This window comes from Sinocyclocheilus rhinocerous, unplaced genomic scaffold, assembly GCF_001515625.1.
Source record: "Sinocyclocheilus rhinocerous isolate Xijiao unplaced genomic scaffold, SAMN03320098_v1.1 scaffold349, whole genome shotgun sequence".
Classification (NCBI taxonomy): domain Eukaryota; kingdom Metazoa; phylum Chordata; class Actinopteri; order Cypriniformes; family Cyprinidae; genus Sinocyclocheilus; species Sinocyclocheilus rhinocerous.
In genome coordinates this window covers 955264-973321 of record NW_015637137.1, presented here as the reverse complement: position 1 = coordinate 973321, position 18058 = coordinate 955264, and the positions used below count along the sequence as shown (strand labels likewise).

Sequence of the window (18058 nt, the reverse complement as noted above, 5' to 3'; positions counted from 1 at the left end):
GATATTGCGTAGCTTGTCAGTGTGTTTTTATTTATGCCATTAATGTTTTTGTTAATACAGCGTATACTACTCGACTAAATGAATGTAACATGGCAAAGATGAATGTAAGGGAAATGTCATTTTGTACGGAAGTTCCGTAGCTTAGAACTTCCGTAATTTTGGAATTTCTGTGGTTTAATGTGATATTGTTGTTCATGTATGTTCATGATGAAATTTTCTTTTATTGTTGTAATTAATTTATAGCATTAACAAGATGACCGGCTGAATTCATTTTGGGAGCGATGACTGATTGAATGTATTTTTAGTTCAGTGCCTGTATATAAGATTAGTATTGACGAAGTTCAGAGGTCATATGTGGATCAACTTACTATGTTATGTATTTTCAACAGTTTCAATATGAAAAATACCTTTTATATTGATTCAATGGATTTATTGCATTTTGAAGAAAAAAAAGTGGAAAAAAAAGGGAAAAAAAGTGGGGAAAAAAGATGGTATGTGAAAGTTTGAAACAGAAAATAGTGGTTTTCATCTTGCCACTTGTAAAGAAAACACATTTTTACTCAAATTAATCAAAATGGATTTATAGCGTTTTGGAACCAAACTCTTCATATATAAATAAATAGATTTTTACCAATGCAAATATGTTACAAACGATGCATCATGATACAAATGCCAACTTGTATCTGATGCACACTTTTTTAAATCGATGCATCGTTAACTTTTATGCTGATGCACCAATGCGAATTGGTATGGTCTAACTGACTTTTGTATTAATATTACTTGCAGAAGGCCATGTATCAGCAAAGCTGTGTTTATCTGCATCTTCTCGCCTCATATACAGCTATAAGGGGGTCTGAATACTTTCCGTACCCACTGTATATATATATATATATATAAATATTCTTCTGAAGTAAACTAAAAGTAAACAGATAAAAGTTAGTAGCAGCTACTCTCTTCTCATTTCCCTTGATCCTCTCCAACTATCAATATGTTTAGTCTCTGACAGAACTCAAACAATTAGTGTTTGTGTGTCACATCCATTTTTACACAATTTGCATTGCACATCACAAGTATTAACTGCTTGAGGGTCACGTCTTTCATTTTAAAACTTTCATTTAAAGACTTTCTTTCATTTCATTAGTTTGTGCAGCTTTTTAGTTTGCATTTGCAGCTACTGAAGTGTGAATGTGTTTGCACGCATGAGAATTTCTTGTTGTTTTCTGACTGAATAGGAGTTTTGTTTGCTGTTTGATGGAGGGAGTGAAGTACAAATGCCATAACAAACTTCTGTGACTGAATATTTTCTTGTATGTCTTAGTATATAGGACATTTTAGGCTTTTTTATAATAAAATAGTCTTACACATTAATAAATCAATGTTTTTATTGTACCTTTGTGTTTCAATTTGCAACAGACTTTGTGTTTAAAAGGAGCACAGAATAACTCGTGAAATATTTATACGTTGTATTTTATAAAATAACACATGTTCAGAGTACAGTGCATGTGTGCATAATTTAAGACACAAAGTGAGCTGAAACAGCAAGCTTTCAGATGCTTATTTCCCAGTTATTCACTCGGATGATGCCTGGTGTGGTGTGTAATCTACACATTGTTTATGCACACTGAGCACTCTACAGTATACTTATATTGATTCTCATAGCCAATATCAAGCTATGTAGAATCAAATCAGTGATGTGGTAGATGATTGGTGTTTTGACTCATTGTGTCTCTGATTGGCTCAGCAGGATCTGTGAGAGCATTAGTGACTAGGTAAGTCCCTGAGACAAGCTTATTGCATTACTGAGTTATTGTTGCATTACGCCTGTGAGAGAGACACTGATCTCACCTGGTTTTCAGACCCACTTCTTATGTGGCATACATACTAAAACCTCATAGGTTTTGTGTAGGGGAGTTGGAAAATGAGCCTATTTTCAAAAATAGTGGAGTGTTTCTTTAAACCTTAATTATAAAAAATAATACATTATTGAACAAATAATACATATTTTATAATAAATAAATGATAATATATTGATATATTTTATATACTGGCAGCCAAAATTTTGGAATAATTACGATTTGTAGATGTTTTTAAAAAAAAGTCAATTTGATAAAAAATGCAGTAAAACAGCATATTGTGAAACTTAATTGTGAAATAAGTGTTTTCTATTTGAATATATTTTAAAATGCCGTTTATTCCTGTGATGGCAAAGCTGATTTTATTTTTAATTTTTTTTATCAGCCATTACTTTAGTCTTCAGTGTCCCATAATCCTTCAGAATATGTTGATTTGGTGCTCAATTAATATTGGTGCTCAACTAATTATTATTATTTTTTGCGGATTAATATTTTTGTGGAAACTGTGATACATCTTTTTCAGGATTCTTTGATGAATAGAATGTTCAATAAACATCATTTATTTGAGATATATATTTTTTTGCATCATTATAAATGTATTTACTGTCACTTTTGATCAAATTAATGCATCTTTGCTGAATAGTATTATTTTGTTTCTTTTTTATCGCACTTACCCACAACTTTTGAATACAGACTCTGAAGACTGGAGTAATGGCTGCTGAAAATTCAGCTTTGCATCACAGGAATAAATTAAAGAAAATATTTTGGAATATATTCAAATATAAAACAGTTTAAATTGTAATATTTCACAGTAGTACTGTTATAACTGTATTTTTTTATCATATAAATGCAGCCTTGGTGAGCATAAGAGACATAAAAAACAATTTAAAAATCTTGATTTCAAAAACAAAGCAACATTCTCTCAGAATGATTTTATTTATCTCTTCTCTAACTATAGAGTTCTGGATGCTGTAGTCTCAAGAAAAAGTGATTTGAGATAGAAATGATAAATATGAAAAAACTGAGATAGAGATGATGAAAATAGGCAGATTATAAAGAGATGGAGCAATAAAGAGAAATAAAGAACAAATCCTCAGAAGGTTAAATGCAGGTCAGTTTTGCAAAATGCACACTGTATGACTTTAATAACATAATTGAAATCACATAGTGGTCATTGTCATTTCATCTCCTTGTGAGCACAGTCGTGGAAATATATCAGCAAAAACACACAGTACTATATAATGATTATAGCTCTAGGGATGAAATCACAAAATGTATTAATTTGGCTTTTATATTGCTGTATGATTGTCCCAGTTGCAGTAGGAATAGCAGGGCAGCAGTGAATCCCGGATCCTGTCCTTTCCCTCTGTTTTGGTCTTTGGAATTATGATGATTCCTCATAGATGGTTCTCTTCGTTCGTGACAACTTCAAAGGCAAAATCAGTATAGCAACAGGATTTAGAGATTACATTCTGGGCTTGCTCTAAAATCAATTGCGTGTTTGAAGTTGCTTTAGTATGAATGTAAAGTTTCCCATTACTCAGCAACATGCAAATTGAGGGGCATCAAGAGGATGAGAGAGAAAGAGATGGATAGATAGATACTAAGCAAGTGTGTGAGAGAGATCTGATGAACTCTACCACTGCCTTTAGATGATTTAAAACACTAATCACATCTCCATCAAAGAGTGCTTGAGATAAAAGGAAATCACTTCGCTTTTATTAATACAATCACTTTCAATTGGCATCTCATTAACATCTAATCATCTTTCATTATCTGAGGTGTTTATTCTGTTGTACAATGTTCAAGCCTTTTTGGCACATTGACATTTTTATGGAATATTGACGAAAATGAACACATGACATTTTATGTTTTTCAAGACTCATCGATGGATTGAAATTTGTTTTTGCGTGGCATCTAAAGTGGTTTATTGACATTCTCTGTGTAAACACTTAGTGGGAGCATATACAGGCTAAACAAGAGCGGTGCAATAATTGAGTCTTGTGGGATGTCATGGACGTCCACTTAGACTTATGCTCTCCTATACTCACATAATAACCTCTCCCTTCTAAGTATGACCTGAACCATTTGAATACCATCCCAGAAAGCCCGACCCAGTTTTCCAGTCTCTCTAGCAGTATGTTAGTATGTATGTAGAATGGGTGATTTATGGGTGACATTTCTTTCAATTCCAAGAAATCTGCTGGGGTCAGAAACATTTGAATTAAATTATCTTTGCTCTGTCCATATTTGTTTATTGTGATAAGCCTGACAGCACCGATATGTTTTTGACTGAGAATAATTCATTAACTAAGTGCTGTGGCAGATTTGTTTCATTGTTCTCTAAAAAAGTGTCTCTTTTTGTACAGTGATTCTTAGAACTATAAATAATGTTGATAAAATAACCAAAGACTTGAATATTTTAAGTTTTATTGGTTAATGATTATTTACTATATATTCATGTAGTTTTTTTTCTTGGTTAAACCAACAAGCATAGTAGGTTAGTTAGTGTCAGATTTGAGTTAAACCTAAATTGAATAACTCTGCGCGCTGAAAAGACCGAACACGCAAGTAACCTTCATCCACCACTGGATACCTTCCTTGGGCCAAGTGCGTGGACCTTACAGTCTCTTACGTCCTTTACTCAGAACCACTCAGAAGTTTAGGGTCAATAAGATTTACTGTACTTACTTGTTTAAATGCTGTTCTTTTGAGCATTCTATTCTTCAACAAATCCAGAAGAAAAAATTATCTGTTTCCAAAAAACAAACAAACAAAAAAACTTTAACATCAATGAATTATTATGTATTAGAATGATTTCTGAAGGATCATGTGACACTGAAGAATGGAGTAATGGCTGCTGAAAATTCAGCTTTGCCATCACATGAATAAATTACAAATGTATTCATAAATTAATAAATACATTTAATTCATGTAATACAATTTCACAATTTTACTCTTTGTGCTGTATTTTTTCATCAAATAACTTATTTCAATAAATAAATAAATAAAATCTACTGACCCCATACCTTTGAAGGTAGTGCATAAAGGGAACATAAAAAAAATAAAATAATTGATGAAGTCAATAAATTAAACTAAAAAGCCAGTTGTTGTCAATTAACTTCCATGAACATCAATTGTTTTTATATTGTACTGTTGTTTTCTCTCTTTTTCCATTTACTTTGTTTTATCTGTTTTCTTTTTTGCTGTGTTTCTCATCGTCTTTTCTTTTAATAATCTTTCCCCCCCTTAGATATCAGTGTAAATAACCCATTATATCACAGATATGGCAGTTCGGGTGCTGCGGTATGCTGACACCCTCTGTCACCCAAATGGCCGTAACCAACCACAGCTGTCATAATTACACAGAAATGACCTGTCACCAAGCAGACGCATTATGCATGACACAAACACAAAAGATTCCACACTGTCATTGTGTGCTTTGATCTGTTTCCTGATATGTGGTGGAAAACGCTTTTGTTCAGACAGGTTTTAAATTGCTGAAGGAAATCATTTTTAGATCAAAACAAATTCAGACAGTTTTAATGTTCGGAGCCCTGAAGACGTCAGTCGTGAGTATGTGATTCACTAGAAGGAATTGAAGCAATACAGAGCTCTCTTTTTTGTTATCTTCTCCGCATGCAGCAGTAAATGTGTAGATTTTATAGTCTTATATGTAAAAGTCTCAGATGTGATTCATGTGCTCGGTCCATATCTCATTTCCCCTCCTCTCAGCGACAGGACAGAAGTGCTGACATTTCTTTTGACTCTAGGCTGATTCTCTGTGATGTCAGTGCAGTGTCCCGATTGATTGGTCCCAACAGACAGGACAATACATGTGCAGAATTTTATTTCTGCTGTTTCTGGTCTGCAGTATAGCATTCTGTGTGTGTAATAAACATTGAGATGTAACTGACACTTTGTTAGGTCTAACCTTTATGTCAATCGATGGGACATTATCTCTTTAATGAAAGGTTCGAGGGCTGAGACTGACAGATGAGACGACTGCTGATCTTTGTGCTCAGGAAAACATGACCAAAAAAGACACAACAAACACAGATAGATATGTGAGTAATGGCAAGCTGTCCCAGTGAGAGGTCATTATAAGGACAGGAAGAGAGAGAGCGACAGACAGAGACCGTAAAAGAGAGGGAATGTGATCCAGGTGGTTTCAAAGTGGGACACTGAGGTGTTTTTGTACATCTCGCCATCTTTCCAATTGCAGATTGACAGATCTCTTGTTTCAGACTGCAAGTAAACATATCTAAACAGAGCCTACCGTAAATAAAAAGAAACAGGTAAAACAACGTCTCCAAGTTTTATTCAGTCTAAAAGAATAAGTAGCATTTCTGTCAACACCTGCCTGTTTCTGAGCAGTAAAAAAATGAGCTAAAGACAAGCCCTCCAGCTCTGATGCAACATCTGTCTCTGAGTTCCAGGATGTCTTAAACTGCCCAAGGCAAAATGAGAGCACACTTTCAAAACATTCAGCTCTAGGGCAGGAACACGCAGAGAGATTTGAACCCGCCATGAGAGGAGTAAACTACACACACACACACACTCATTAACAATCAGACAGGTATAATCAAATTTTGATTATGGGTTGTTTAGACTCAGTTTGAGGCATGTATTGTTATTAAGTTATGAGAATCCATCAGTGTTTTGCATAGTCTCATTATAATTTGTCTATGGGAGATCATGATTGTTAATAAACAAAAGCCAGTGCTGTTTGTGTGTACTCTATTGTCCACATGACAAGTTGAAATGAAAATGATCTTTCGGTCACATTTTATTTTAAGGTGCAATTCTCACTATTAACAAATCATTAACTACGACTTTTACCTCAATAAACTCCTAATTTGCTGCTTATTAATAGTTAGTAAGGTAGTTGTTAAGTTTAGGTATTGGGTAGGATTAGGGATGTAGAATATGGTCATGCAGAATAAGTGCTTTAAAAGTACTAATAAACAGCCAATATATTAGTAAAAAGCATGCTAATAAGCAAATAGTTAAAAGTGAGAATTGTTCCCTATATTAATGTGTTACCGATCTTTCCTTTACCTTAGTATTACAGCAATGTTTTGAATTAGAAATTAACCTTTGTCTTTTTCGCCAGTACATTTCTTCATTTTTTTGTACTTGCACTCTAAAAAAAATGCTGGGTTTGTCCATATTTCACCCAGCACTGGGTTGTAATTAACCCAGCATTTTTTAGAGTATAATTTAATAAATGTATGTACACAGTTCAAAAGTCTGAGTTTAAAAAAAAAAAGAAATTAATACTTTTATTCAGCAGCGATGCATTAAGTTGATCATGTGACGATAAAGACATTTATAATGTTACTAAATGTTCTGTTTCAAGGAAATGCCATTCTTTTAAACTTTCTGTTCATCAAATAATTGTGAGAAAATTGCAGTTTTCACAAAATATTATTAAGCAGCACAGCTGTTTTTAACATTGATGTTTTTTGTAGCCCAAATCAGGCTTTTATGTATAATGCATTATATAGGGTTATTAAAGGGTATAAGGCAGTATAATTATTCATAATGTGTGTTGTAATACATTATATCTTGTTGTAAATAATTATAACCGAATTTAAAATGCAAAGTGTAACAATGAATTGATAAGTGTTATAATGTCTTAACTGTGGTTACAATTATTCACGAGATTGTACAATGCATTATAAGGTGCATTACGAGGCATAATTAATGCATTAAAACTACTTTTATAATGCATTATACATAAAGGCTTTAAGTAAAGTGTTACCACATTTCACAATAGTACTGTTTCTACTGTATTTTTGATCAAATAATGCAGCATTGGTAAGCATGAAAGACTTTGCTCAAAACATTGAAAAATCTTACCAACGCCAAACTTTTAAATAGTAGTAAATAAATATAATAATACCAAATAAATACCAAAACAACCTTCAGCGTCATGCACATTAATTATTAAAGAAACACATTAGGAACATTTTCTGTAGTTGTGCTGTAATGTATAAAGCACACGCTGTGTATATAAGGTAAGCAGATGCGGTGCTAAACACAGCGTGATGTGTGAGTCAGGATGGCAGAGAGACAGAGAGGTTCTAACCTCAGCAGGGGATCAATCAAGCGATCATTAAGTGTGATGTTGTGCATTGATTAACCCCAGCATGAGGTCGAGAGAGTGATGGAACAGATTCTATATAACCTTCAGCTTTAAACATACACACACTGGCGGAAAATGAAACAGGTCAATGTTAGCCAACCTGAAGCAAAGCAAACACACACATATTCCTGCAGATATTCTCAGGCACATACATGCTTTACAGATGGTGTGTATGATGGACAGACATGATTGACAGCTAGCCCACTCAAGCAGAATGGGGCCAGAAGGCTTGTGCTGCAGTTGTTTGCTGCAATTGATTACTGGTTTGCTTTGTAGAATTAGCTACAAATAAAAAAATAATATTTTTTTTTAACGAATTGTACTAAGAAAGGCAGTGTGTGTGTGTACAATTTCCTGCCTCTTTGCGACAAAATCTCAAGGCTCTTCACCTCCAGTATACTGTATGTTGCTCTCCTCAGACATTCAAGCTTTTTTAGCCTAATGGTATTCATTAAGTCTTTAATTAATCAGATATGCCTACTTAGACATGTCTGATTTGGACATTTCTGCTGTGACTCTCAATAGGGACCCAAATCATGTGAATGAAAACCCGACTCCACTTACACTACAAAACCGCATGGCCATGAACATTCACAAATCTAAACTTTAATTGCACATCCACATTCATTTTCATCTTGGTAAATTTAGTCTGTACCTCAGAGTGCATCCAATTGAAGCTGTGAATGGTGATGAATGCTTTCGTTTGGGTTGCTTTCTGGAATCCTCGTGACTTGTGTACGTTATAGGCAGGGAAAGAGTAAAAGATAGATACTTTTTAGAATCGCAGGGCTCAGTAACGTGTCTGTCTCCACAAATCTGTGGGCAGTCAAGCGGCTGGTGAAACATATCTGTGTCTGTGGAGGGTTTTAGAGAACATGGAACGGAACTACCATTTTTCATTACAGTTGTTCAGATCACTGGAGCAGAAAACCTGAGGCAAGATGGCATAGCTGTGGATATGTGTACATGCCTGTGTGTGTTTATTTATCTGTTTTAGGAGGATGTGTGAACCAGTGCTGATTTTGCAATTTCAAGCTTTTGTGTTGTTTGCATGGCAGAATGAATGAAGGAAATATTTCAATTAATTAACAAGATTCTTCTAATATTCGTTCAGATAAAATAAAAAAGTGAAGTGACTTTTAGGACATTGTACTGTAAACTATGATTTTTTTTATTTTAGTCACTCATTTTAGGTTGAAATTAATTTAAAATAACTTAAGTAACAACATAAACTTCTATTATTAATTACTCACCCTCATGTTATTCCAAACCATTAGACTTTTATCTTCAAAACACAAATAAAACTGTTTTTAATTAAACCTGATGATCCATATGAATCAAGCGGTTTAATCCAAGTCTTCTGAAGAGATATGATCACTTTATATGATGAAAAGGTTTAGTTTAGGCTTTTATTTACATATATTAACAATGATTAATGCACATACATACAGTAGAGCACATCAAATATGGTTAACAGAAGCTCAACTGTACTTGCTTGATGCACGAGAACAAATCTCATTGGTTCTCATATAGTTTTATTTTATGATCTTTTACATGCCAGTGTTTTGGTTTAATGGACTTTCAATGGAGGGACATAAATCTCTTATTTCATTAATAATATCTTAATTTGTGTTGCATAGATAAGCAACAGTATTATGGCTTTGAAACACACAAGGGTGAGTAAATGGTGACAGTTTTTTTTTTTTGTGGGGTGAACCATCCCTTTAAGTGCGGCATGCATTGTGTCCCAAGCCCATAATTTAAAAATTATTTAAATAATTTTTTAATGGATAAAATGAATTAATGCTTTAAAAATAACAGTGTCTGAATGGTTTGGGTTTGAATATTTCAGTCATGTAATAATATAACCCTGACTCGTTTGTAACCTTTTAAAAGTATTATAATTCATTTGCATAATTTGGAAAGGAGTGAAAAAAATTCTCAAAAAAATGTAGTTGGACTGCACTGAATTGAACGAAAAAACAACAGCTTGTAATAAAGAGCTAGGAATGCGATGCTGTGTTAATAAATGTGAGGAGTTAATTAGAAACATGAAATCACAAACAAAAGAGAACGCCTGAGGCAGACCTACTGGCAACATTGGTGTCCTGTTAGTAACACACACACACACACACATACACACAGAGAGAGAGAGAATCCATATGTCTCCTGTGTTCACTTCCGCCTGTTTTTAGAAACTACATTTAGCCAGTTAACTTGTCATAACCATGAAAACAGTATTTCAAAATGTATAAAAATTATCTATGGTGTATTACGAGAATATGTTCAAATACAGCATACAATAAATAGTACCAAAGATAAGGCTGTGTTTACATTGAATGTAGTGCTTTGGTTATATAAGACTGTTAAGTTATGTTTCTGAGGAAACGGCACAGTATTCACTGGTTCCGTGAAGAACCTTTAACATCCATGAAAAAATAATTCACTGATAGGTTCTTCGAGGAACCAAAATGGCTCCTCAATGGCATTGCTGTGCCCCCTTTTGGTACCTTAATCTTTAATAGTCTAAGTAAAGAATCATTGTTAGGATACAAAAAAATAAGACAGTCTGGGCCTCAGATGCTGAGGGAATGTTATGCAGTTTGAGGTTTGTAGTGAGACATTTGTGTTGTGATATGTATTTATTGTCAGCAGCACCTCACAAACACCCGAAAGGAAAATCGCTCGGTAACAATAACAAGCATTGCCGCAGGCACAATTAAAGACTACACCTAAGTCTGCTGTCAGAAAGAATGAATGTAAGAGCGCACACACGCTCGGTCACACTCTCTTTCTTAATCTTACTCTTGGACTTTCTCTCTCTTGTTTTATTTCTCTCTTTTCTTTGAACCTGAACTTCTTCTGACTGGAATACATTCACACGTTATCTCTATCCAGTTAGCAGAATACTCATGAAATATGCATCTCACATCCATCTCTTTGTACTTTACATGAGAGTCAGTCATGTTGTTTTTCATACCCACACTTTTGCAGCAACGCTTAACCTGATTCAATCTTTATACCTCATGCGTCTTAAGTCAGTGTGAAAGTTTTTATTGTAATGCCATATTTGTTTGTTTATATGAGGTTAGTATTTTATTTAATAGGCTACTGGAGTAACATAACTGTTTCGTTCAATACAAAAGCAAGGATAGCATTTGAATGAAGGTTTTTTTTGTAGTACAGAAGCTCTTTTCCTGACCTTTAGATTAAACCTTAGGTTAAGCTTCTCTTTCCTGTCCTTTCAATAACCCTGAAGAACAACTGTGTGTAATGAAAATCAACTGCAGTTTGACAAGGAAATGGGAGATGACAGATACATATCAAAACTGATGCACTGATAAAAGTGATAAAAGTATAAATGTTTCAGATGCATATCACATCCTCAAGCTCTTGATTCTGAACTGGTGAAAAAGTATATATCACTTTGTCTGTCAAAGAAAAGGGTGATCTAAGGGTAAAAGATTAAAGTATAGGTCGATATTTTGTCTTCCTGCAGGAAGTGTGGTTTAATCCCTACTGTCTCACTCTGGATTACCACAGATGTACATAATTATCTGTCCAGACACATGCAGGTCACACACAAAATATGTTACACACAGACACACATCACTCACATGCACAAACACAGTTCACACACTAGAGGCTAGCTATAGGGACGTAAGTTTAAATAATTACACAACACTTTTGTACATATTTCATATGTACTGACCAAGGAAGTCTATGATGCCTGAAGAAAGCTTTCCATTAACATTCCCATTCATCTTAATGGCAGTTGCCCAGCAAATGCAAGGCCCCTCAGAGGTATGTGATATGAATGCTCCCATCTTGGCTCCTGGGCACTTAGTTCCTGGAAACATTTGTCATGTGGCTGATTACTGGTCAAAGGCAGTGGGTAGAGAAAAAAATATTTTTTTCAAAATATCCAAAGGTCCCCGCGGGTCCTTAAAAAGTCTAAAAATGTCATCTGTCAAATGTCAAAATGTCCAATTTAAGATCATAACAAATGTCTTAAATGGTATAATGGCAAAAGTCTTAATTATAATTTTAAGAGGGATTACATTTAGGGAAGGAAAACAGGAATCGTTATACAGGTTAATGTGATTGTTAAACTTCAAATGGTGACCACCAGTATTTAGAAAAAAGAAAAAAAAAAAAATGAAAGTCTGAGTTAGAATAGTTTCCAAGAGTGTGATTATAAAAACAATGAGGCTGTGAAAGTGGACTAGTGAGTAGATGAGTGTACCTGTCTGGTGTGATGACGTTTAATGTCCCAGATAACCTCTGTAGTCCCGTTTAGTAACTTTTTCAAGACATGCAAAAGCTTTAAAAAAATCACATCTTGAGCTTATGTTTACCACATACCTTATTTTAGGTATTTAACCAAATATAAACCCATCTATCCATCCATCCATCCATCCATCCATCCATCCATCATCTATCTATCTATCTATCTATCTATCTATCTATCTATCCACATTTTGAGGATTCAAAAGTTGTATGTTATGTGTATCTAGTTTTATACAGCTGGTTTATTAGTCATGTTCTCTACACAATGTTTGTGTACATTTACATAATAGTGTCTCCTCTCTCAGCCACGTCTGTTTTTGTGAACAATCTTTGGTCATATTAGACTTTTACACCCCCATGTCTGTTATCAGAATGATTTGTGGGAAGTCTTCTGCTCTACATGAGTATTTGATTTTTCTCTGGGGGAAAGTTTCGTGTATTGAAATAAATTAATAAAACCCTAACCAGCATGACATTGGCAAAATTGCTGCTATACTGGGTAGATATAAAATAATTGATGTCCTGCGTGTATGTGTTTATCTGAAAATCTGTGTTTGAGTGACAGATGTGCACAGTATTTTGTACAATGTGAAAGCTATTTCAACAGACTAAATTGTCCTTTTGAAGAAGGAGAAGTGTTCTCTTACATTTACGTTCAAGGTATTTAGCAGATGCTGTTTTCCAGGGCAACTTACAAAATTGCTTTAGCATCACATACAAGACCATTGTTATCAACAGATGGCATGCATGCAATTTGGAAAGCTATCTTCTAGAAAGCAAGTGCTTCCTATACCGGTATGAAAAAACAAGATAAAGCTTGACTTTTGACTACCTTTATTCTAGGTTGTGTACTACAACTAAGTGATTTGAACTGTGAGTGTAGCAGAGGTATGATGTTGGGAGTACTTAGAAGTTCACAATATTATTTTTGTCATCAGGAGAGAAAGAGAGGAAGGCGTAGGTGGAGGGTTGAGTAGGGAGTAGAAGGTGCAAAAGAGTTTCCTCGGGGCAGCAGTGTCAAGCTTTGCTCCATAGCTTTTAGACAAGATTGGAATATGAGATACAGTCATCTGGAGTTCCCTTATGTTCTGTCTGAAAACCCCTGTAAGCTATGGAAACTTGTTTCTGCCATGGGGTAAAAATAAATAAATAAATAATAAAACATGCAATTGTGACTTTTTATCTCACAGTTCTGATTATTTTTCTTGCACTTCTGAGTTTATATTTAAATTCTGAGTTTGATAGAAAAAAAAACCATCAGAATTGCGAGAAATTAACTCTAATCGCAAGTTTATAAATTGCAAGATAAAAACTTGAAATTGTGAGAAAAAAGTCAGAAGGATGGTTGAGACCTTATTATTATTTATTACATGGTAGAAACTATATATATATATATATATATATATATAGATAGATAGATAGATAGATAGAGATAAATTATGAGATGTAAACCAGTGTTGCCAAGTCATGAAATTCCACTGTTTCCGCAGGTATTACGTCATAATTCTGAGAAAAGGAGTATGACAAAAAGTCAATTGCAATACAAAAATCTGAATTACAAGATAAAAAGCCACCGTTATCTTTTTTATTGTGTGGCAAAAGCAAGTTTCCAACCAGGCCTACTTGGTGGAGGCAGAACAGAGAGTCAAAATAAGTGAAAGATGCAACAGTTGATGCTGCTGCTTCGATAATGGATACATCATAAGGTGCTGGTATGGTTAGGAAATCTGAGCGAAGTGAAGTGCCATTTGCTAACACCTTTGTATGAAGGTTTTGGTGTGGGTGAAAAAGACTAAGCAGAGGAGCACAGGCGTTAAGGTGTTTTCAGTAGTGCAAATATGTGTAATACATGTTTGTGTCTGTGGTCTGCAGGTGTATACACGGTATGGGAAATGTTACACATTTAATGGAAACAAGACATCACCCAAGCGGGTAAGGCAAGGCGGCACAGGAAATGGACTGGAGCTGATGCTGGATATTCAGCAGGACGAGTATCTGCCCATCTGGAGAGAAACCAGTGAGTGACAAACACAATTGCTGCCATTTTGCATCTCACTTAATGATTGTAGTAAAAATTACTTTGAAAAGTTTCAGTATTCATTGTACTGTTTACTGCAAAGCTGATTGTTTTGTACAATGTAATTTTCTTTATATACTACCATTTAAAACTTTAGGGTCGGTAAGTTTTTGAAATGTCTTTTAATCTTACCAAGGCTGCAGTCACATATTTGACCAAAAATACACAGTACAAACAGTAATATTGTGAAATATTATTACAATTTATAATAACTGTTTTCTACTTTAAGATATTTTAAAATGTAATTTATTTCTGTGATGGCAAAGCTAAATTGTCAGCAGTCATTACTACAGTCTTCAGTGTCACATGATCCTTCTCAAGAAACATTTCTTATCAACATTCTAAACATTACTTTGTGGGAAATGTGATACTGTACATGATTCTTTAATAAACAGAAAGTTAAAAAAAGAATAGCAATTTTTTGTAACATTATAAATGCATACAGTCACCTTCCATTAATTTAATGTGAATAAAAGCATATATATATATATATATATATACAGTTGTAAGAAAAAGTAAGTGAACTATTTTCAATTTCCTGGTTTTAAATTGGTCATGAAATGTGATCTGATCTTCATCAAAGTCACAAATATCATCAAACACAATATTTCTAAGCTGATAAAACACAAACAGTCATGATCTTTCATGTTTTTTATTGAACACACCCATTAAACATATAAAGTGATGGTGGAAAAAGTAAGTGAAACAGTGCTTTAATAACTGGTTGAAACACCTTTGGCAGCAATAACCACAAGTAAGCGCTTCCTGTAGCTGTGTATTAGACCTGCACAACGTCCAGGAGTAATTTTGGACCATTCTTCCTTACAGAACTGCTTCAGCTCACCCTTAGGACGTCTGGTGTAAATGGCTCTCTTGAGGTCATTCCACAGTATCTCTATTGGGTTGAGGTCTGGGCTTGATTGGGCCACTCCAAAGGTGGATTTTATGTCTCAGAAGCCATTCTAAAGTAGATTTACTTCAATGTTTAGGGTTATTATCCTGCTGCATCACCCAGCTTCCTCTGAGATTCAGCTTGCAGACAGCTACCTTGAGATTATCCTGTAGGATATCCTGATAAACTTGGGAATTCATTTTCCCCTCTACAATGGCAAGCGGTCCAGGTCCAGAGGCAGCAAAGCAGCCCCAAATCATGATGCTTCCTCCACCCTACTTCACTTTTGGGATGATGCTTTCATGTTGGTACAGTACGCTGTTTTCTTTTTACATCATAAATAGCGCTGCATGTTCTTCCCAAGCAATTCTATTTGTCCACAAGACATTTTCTCAGTAGTGTTGTGGAGTGTCAAGGTGGTCTTTGGCAAACTTTAGGCATGCTGCAGTGGCTTCCTTCGTGGTGTCCTTTCATGGATACCATGCCTGTTCAATATTTTACGTATGGTTGACTCATGAACGGAGAGGAATTCATTTTCCCCTCTACAATGGCAAGCGGTCCAGGTCCAGAGGCAGCAAAGCAGCCCCAAATCATGATGCTTCCTCCACCCTACTTCACTTTTGGGATGATGCTTTCATGTTGGTACAGTACGCTGTTTTCTTTTTACATCATAAATAGCGCTGCATGTTCTTCCCAAGCAATTCTATTTGTCCACAAGACATTTTCTCAGTAGTGTTGTGGAGTGTCAAGGTGGTCTTTGGCAAACTTTAGGCATGCTGCAATGGCTTCCTTCGTGGTGTCCTTTCATGGATACCATGCCTGTTCAATATTTTACGTCTGGTTGACTCATGAACGGAGATGTTAACCAGCTTCAATGAATCCTTCAAGTCTTTAGCTGTTACTCTAGGGTTCTTTTTCACCTCATTGAGCATTCTGCGTTATGCCTATGCCACTTCTATGGAGAGTAGCCACAGTACCATATCATTTCCATAGACAGTTTGTCTAACTGTGGACTGATGAATATCTAAAGTCTTTGAGATTACTCTGTAACCCTTTCCAGCAACATGCATATCAACAACTCTTGATCATAGGTCTTCTGAGGCATATCTCACATCAGATAATGCTACTTGTGAATAGTAATCTGACACTGGTTGGGTCAGTTCAGCTCTAAACCACACCTTTATTCTCATTTCATTGATTGGACTTCTGGTTTGCTAACATCCGACTGCAGTTGGCATTTAGTGACACCAGAAGCCTAGTGTTTTACTTACTTTTTCCACCATCACTATGTAAGTTTAATGAGTGTGCTCAATAATGACATGAAAGATGATGATTGTTTATGTTTTATCAGCTTAGAAATATTGTGTTATAGTGTTGATATTTGTGACTTTGGTGAAAATCAAATAAAATTGTATGGCCAATTTATGCAGAAAAACAGAAAATGTATTCGATTACTAACATAACCTCAGTTCCCTAAGATACGGGAATGAGTACTGCGTCTGCTAAGACACTATGGGAAAAAGTCCTTTTTTCTCCTTACCTGAAGACTTTTTTCAATAATGCAGTGTAACTGCACAGCCATTGGTTCATGCAGTAACTTAAAAACGAACCAATGGCAATGAAGGAGGAGCCCACCAGAATGGGTGGGGCCATCTGGCTATATAAGCGGGAGTTTCGCCACAGGATCCTCAGGTTAGTTCGACTGAAGCGATGACTGAGTCGTGCAGCTACATAGCACGGCTAGCTGCGCAGTACTCATTCCCATATCTCAGGGAACCGAGGTTACGTTAGTAACCGAGTACGTTCCCTATCGATACTTCACTCGTACTGTGTCTGCTAAGACGCTATGGGAACCAGTACAATCACGCTGTGCTATGGCAGAGGAATGACTACATATATAACTTGCCTTAAGCAGCCGGGGCCCAGAGGGAAGTAAAACAATACATCTCCAAGGCGAAAACGGGCTAAACTCACAGAGGTCATGCCCGGCCTGGTTGATCGTTCCAGAGGATTCGTACAGCCTCGGCACTCCAAGGGCCGAGAGCGCACAAGTAAGCAGACCTGGCGAGTTTGAGTGTGTTACGGCCAAAACTCTTGCTCAGAGCTGGTTCTGCATAAAGCAAGTGTGTGCCCACTTAAGCAGAAAGTACCCTAGCCTGCAAGGCAGGGACGTCCAGGTTGTAAAACCTAGCAAATGTGGACGGCGAGGCCCAGTTAAGGTTAGCAGATTGTAGCGGCTCAAAGGGAGGGCCCTTCAGGGCCATCAGAACAGTGGGCAGATCCCATGTAGGGACAGTGAGGCGGATTCAGCCTCCTGGCCCCCCTCAAGAAACGGACAACTAAGTTGTTCCTGCCCACCGATTGGCCCGCTATAGGAGCATGGGAAGCTGCTATAGCTGCTACATAGACCTTGAGCGTGGATGGGGAGCGCCCTTTATCCAGCAGCTCTTGTAGGAAGGACAATACCACTGATAAGTCAAAGGTAGACGGTCCTCTCCGCGGTTTAGGCCCCAGGTGGAGAAAACAGACCACTTATGGGCGTAGAGGCGTCTTGTAGACATAGCTCTACCCTCCAAAATAGTGTTTAACACACGCTCTGGGAGGTTTACAGGCTCCCATCGAGCGGCCAAAAGGGCAGAGCCCACAGCTCGGGCTGGGGGTGCCATATTGTCCTGTTCGCCTGAGAAAGGAGATCCTGCCTCAGGGGAATGGGCCAAGGGGCTGCTACGAGCAGCTGAATCAGCTCTGAAAACCAATGCTGGTTCTTCCAGAGGGGGGCCACCAGGAGAACCTTG

The 18058-nt window shown here is 36.2% G+C and overlaps 1 protein-coding gene across 1 annotated transcript in view; it reads left to right on the top strand.

Moving 5' to 3' along the window:
• Positions 1 to 18058, top strand: part of asic4b (acid-sensing (proton-gated) ion channel family member 4b) — a 50881-nt gene that overhangs the window by 22123 nt on the left and 10700 nt on the right. The window contains exon 2 of the mRNA XM_016563378.1: positions 14167 to 14311. Within this exon, the coding sequence (XP_016418864.1) occupies positions 14167 to 14311 (145 nt within the window). The remainder of the gene's footprint in view (positions 1 to 14166; positions 14312 to 18058) is intronic.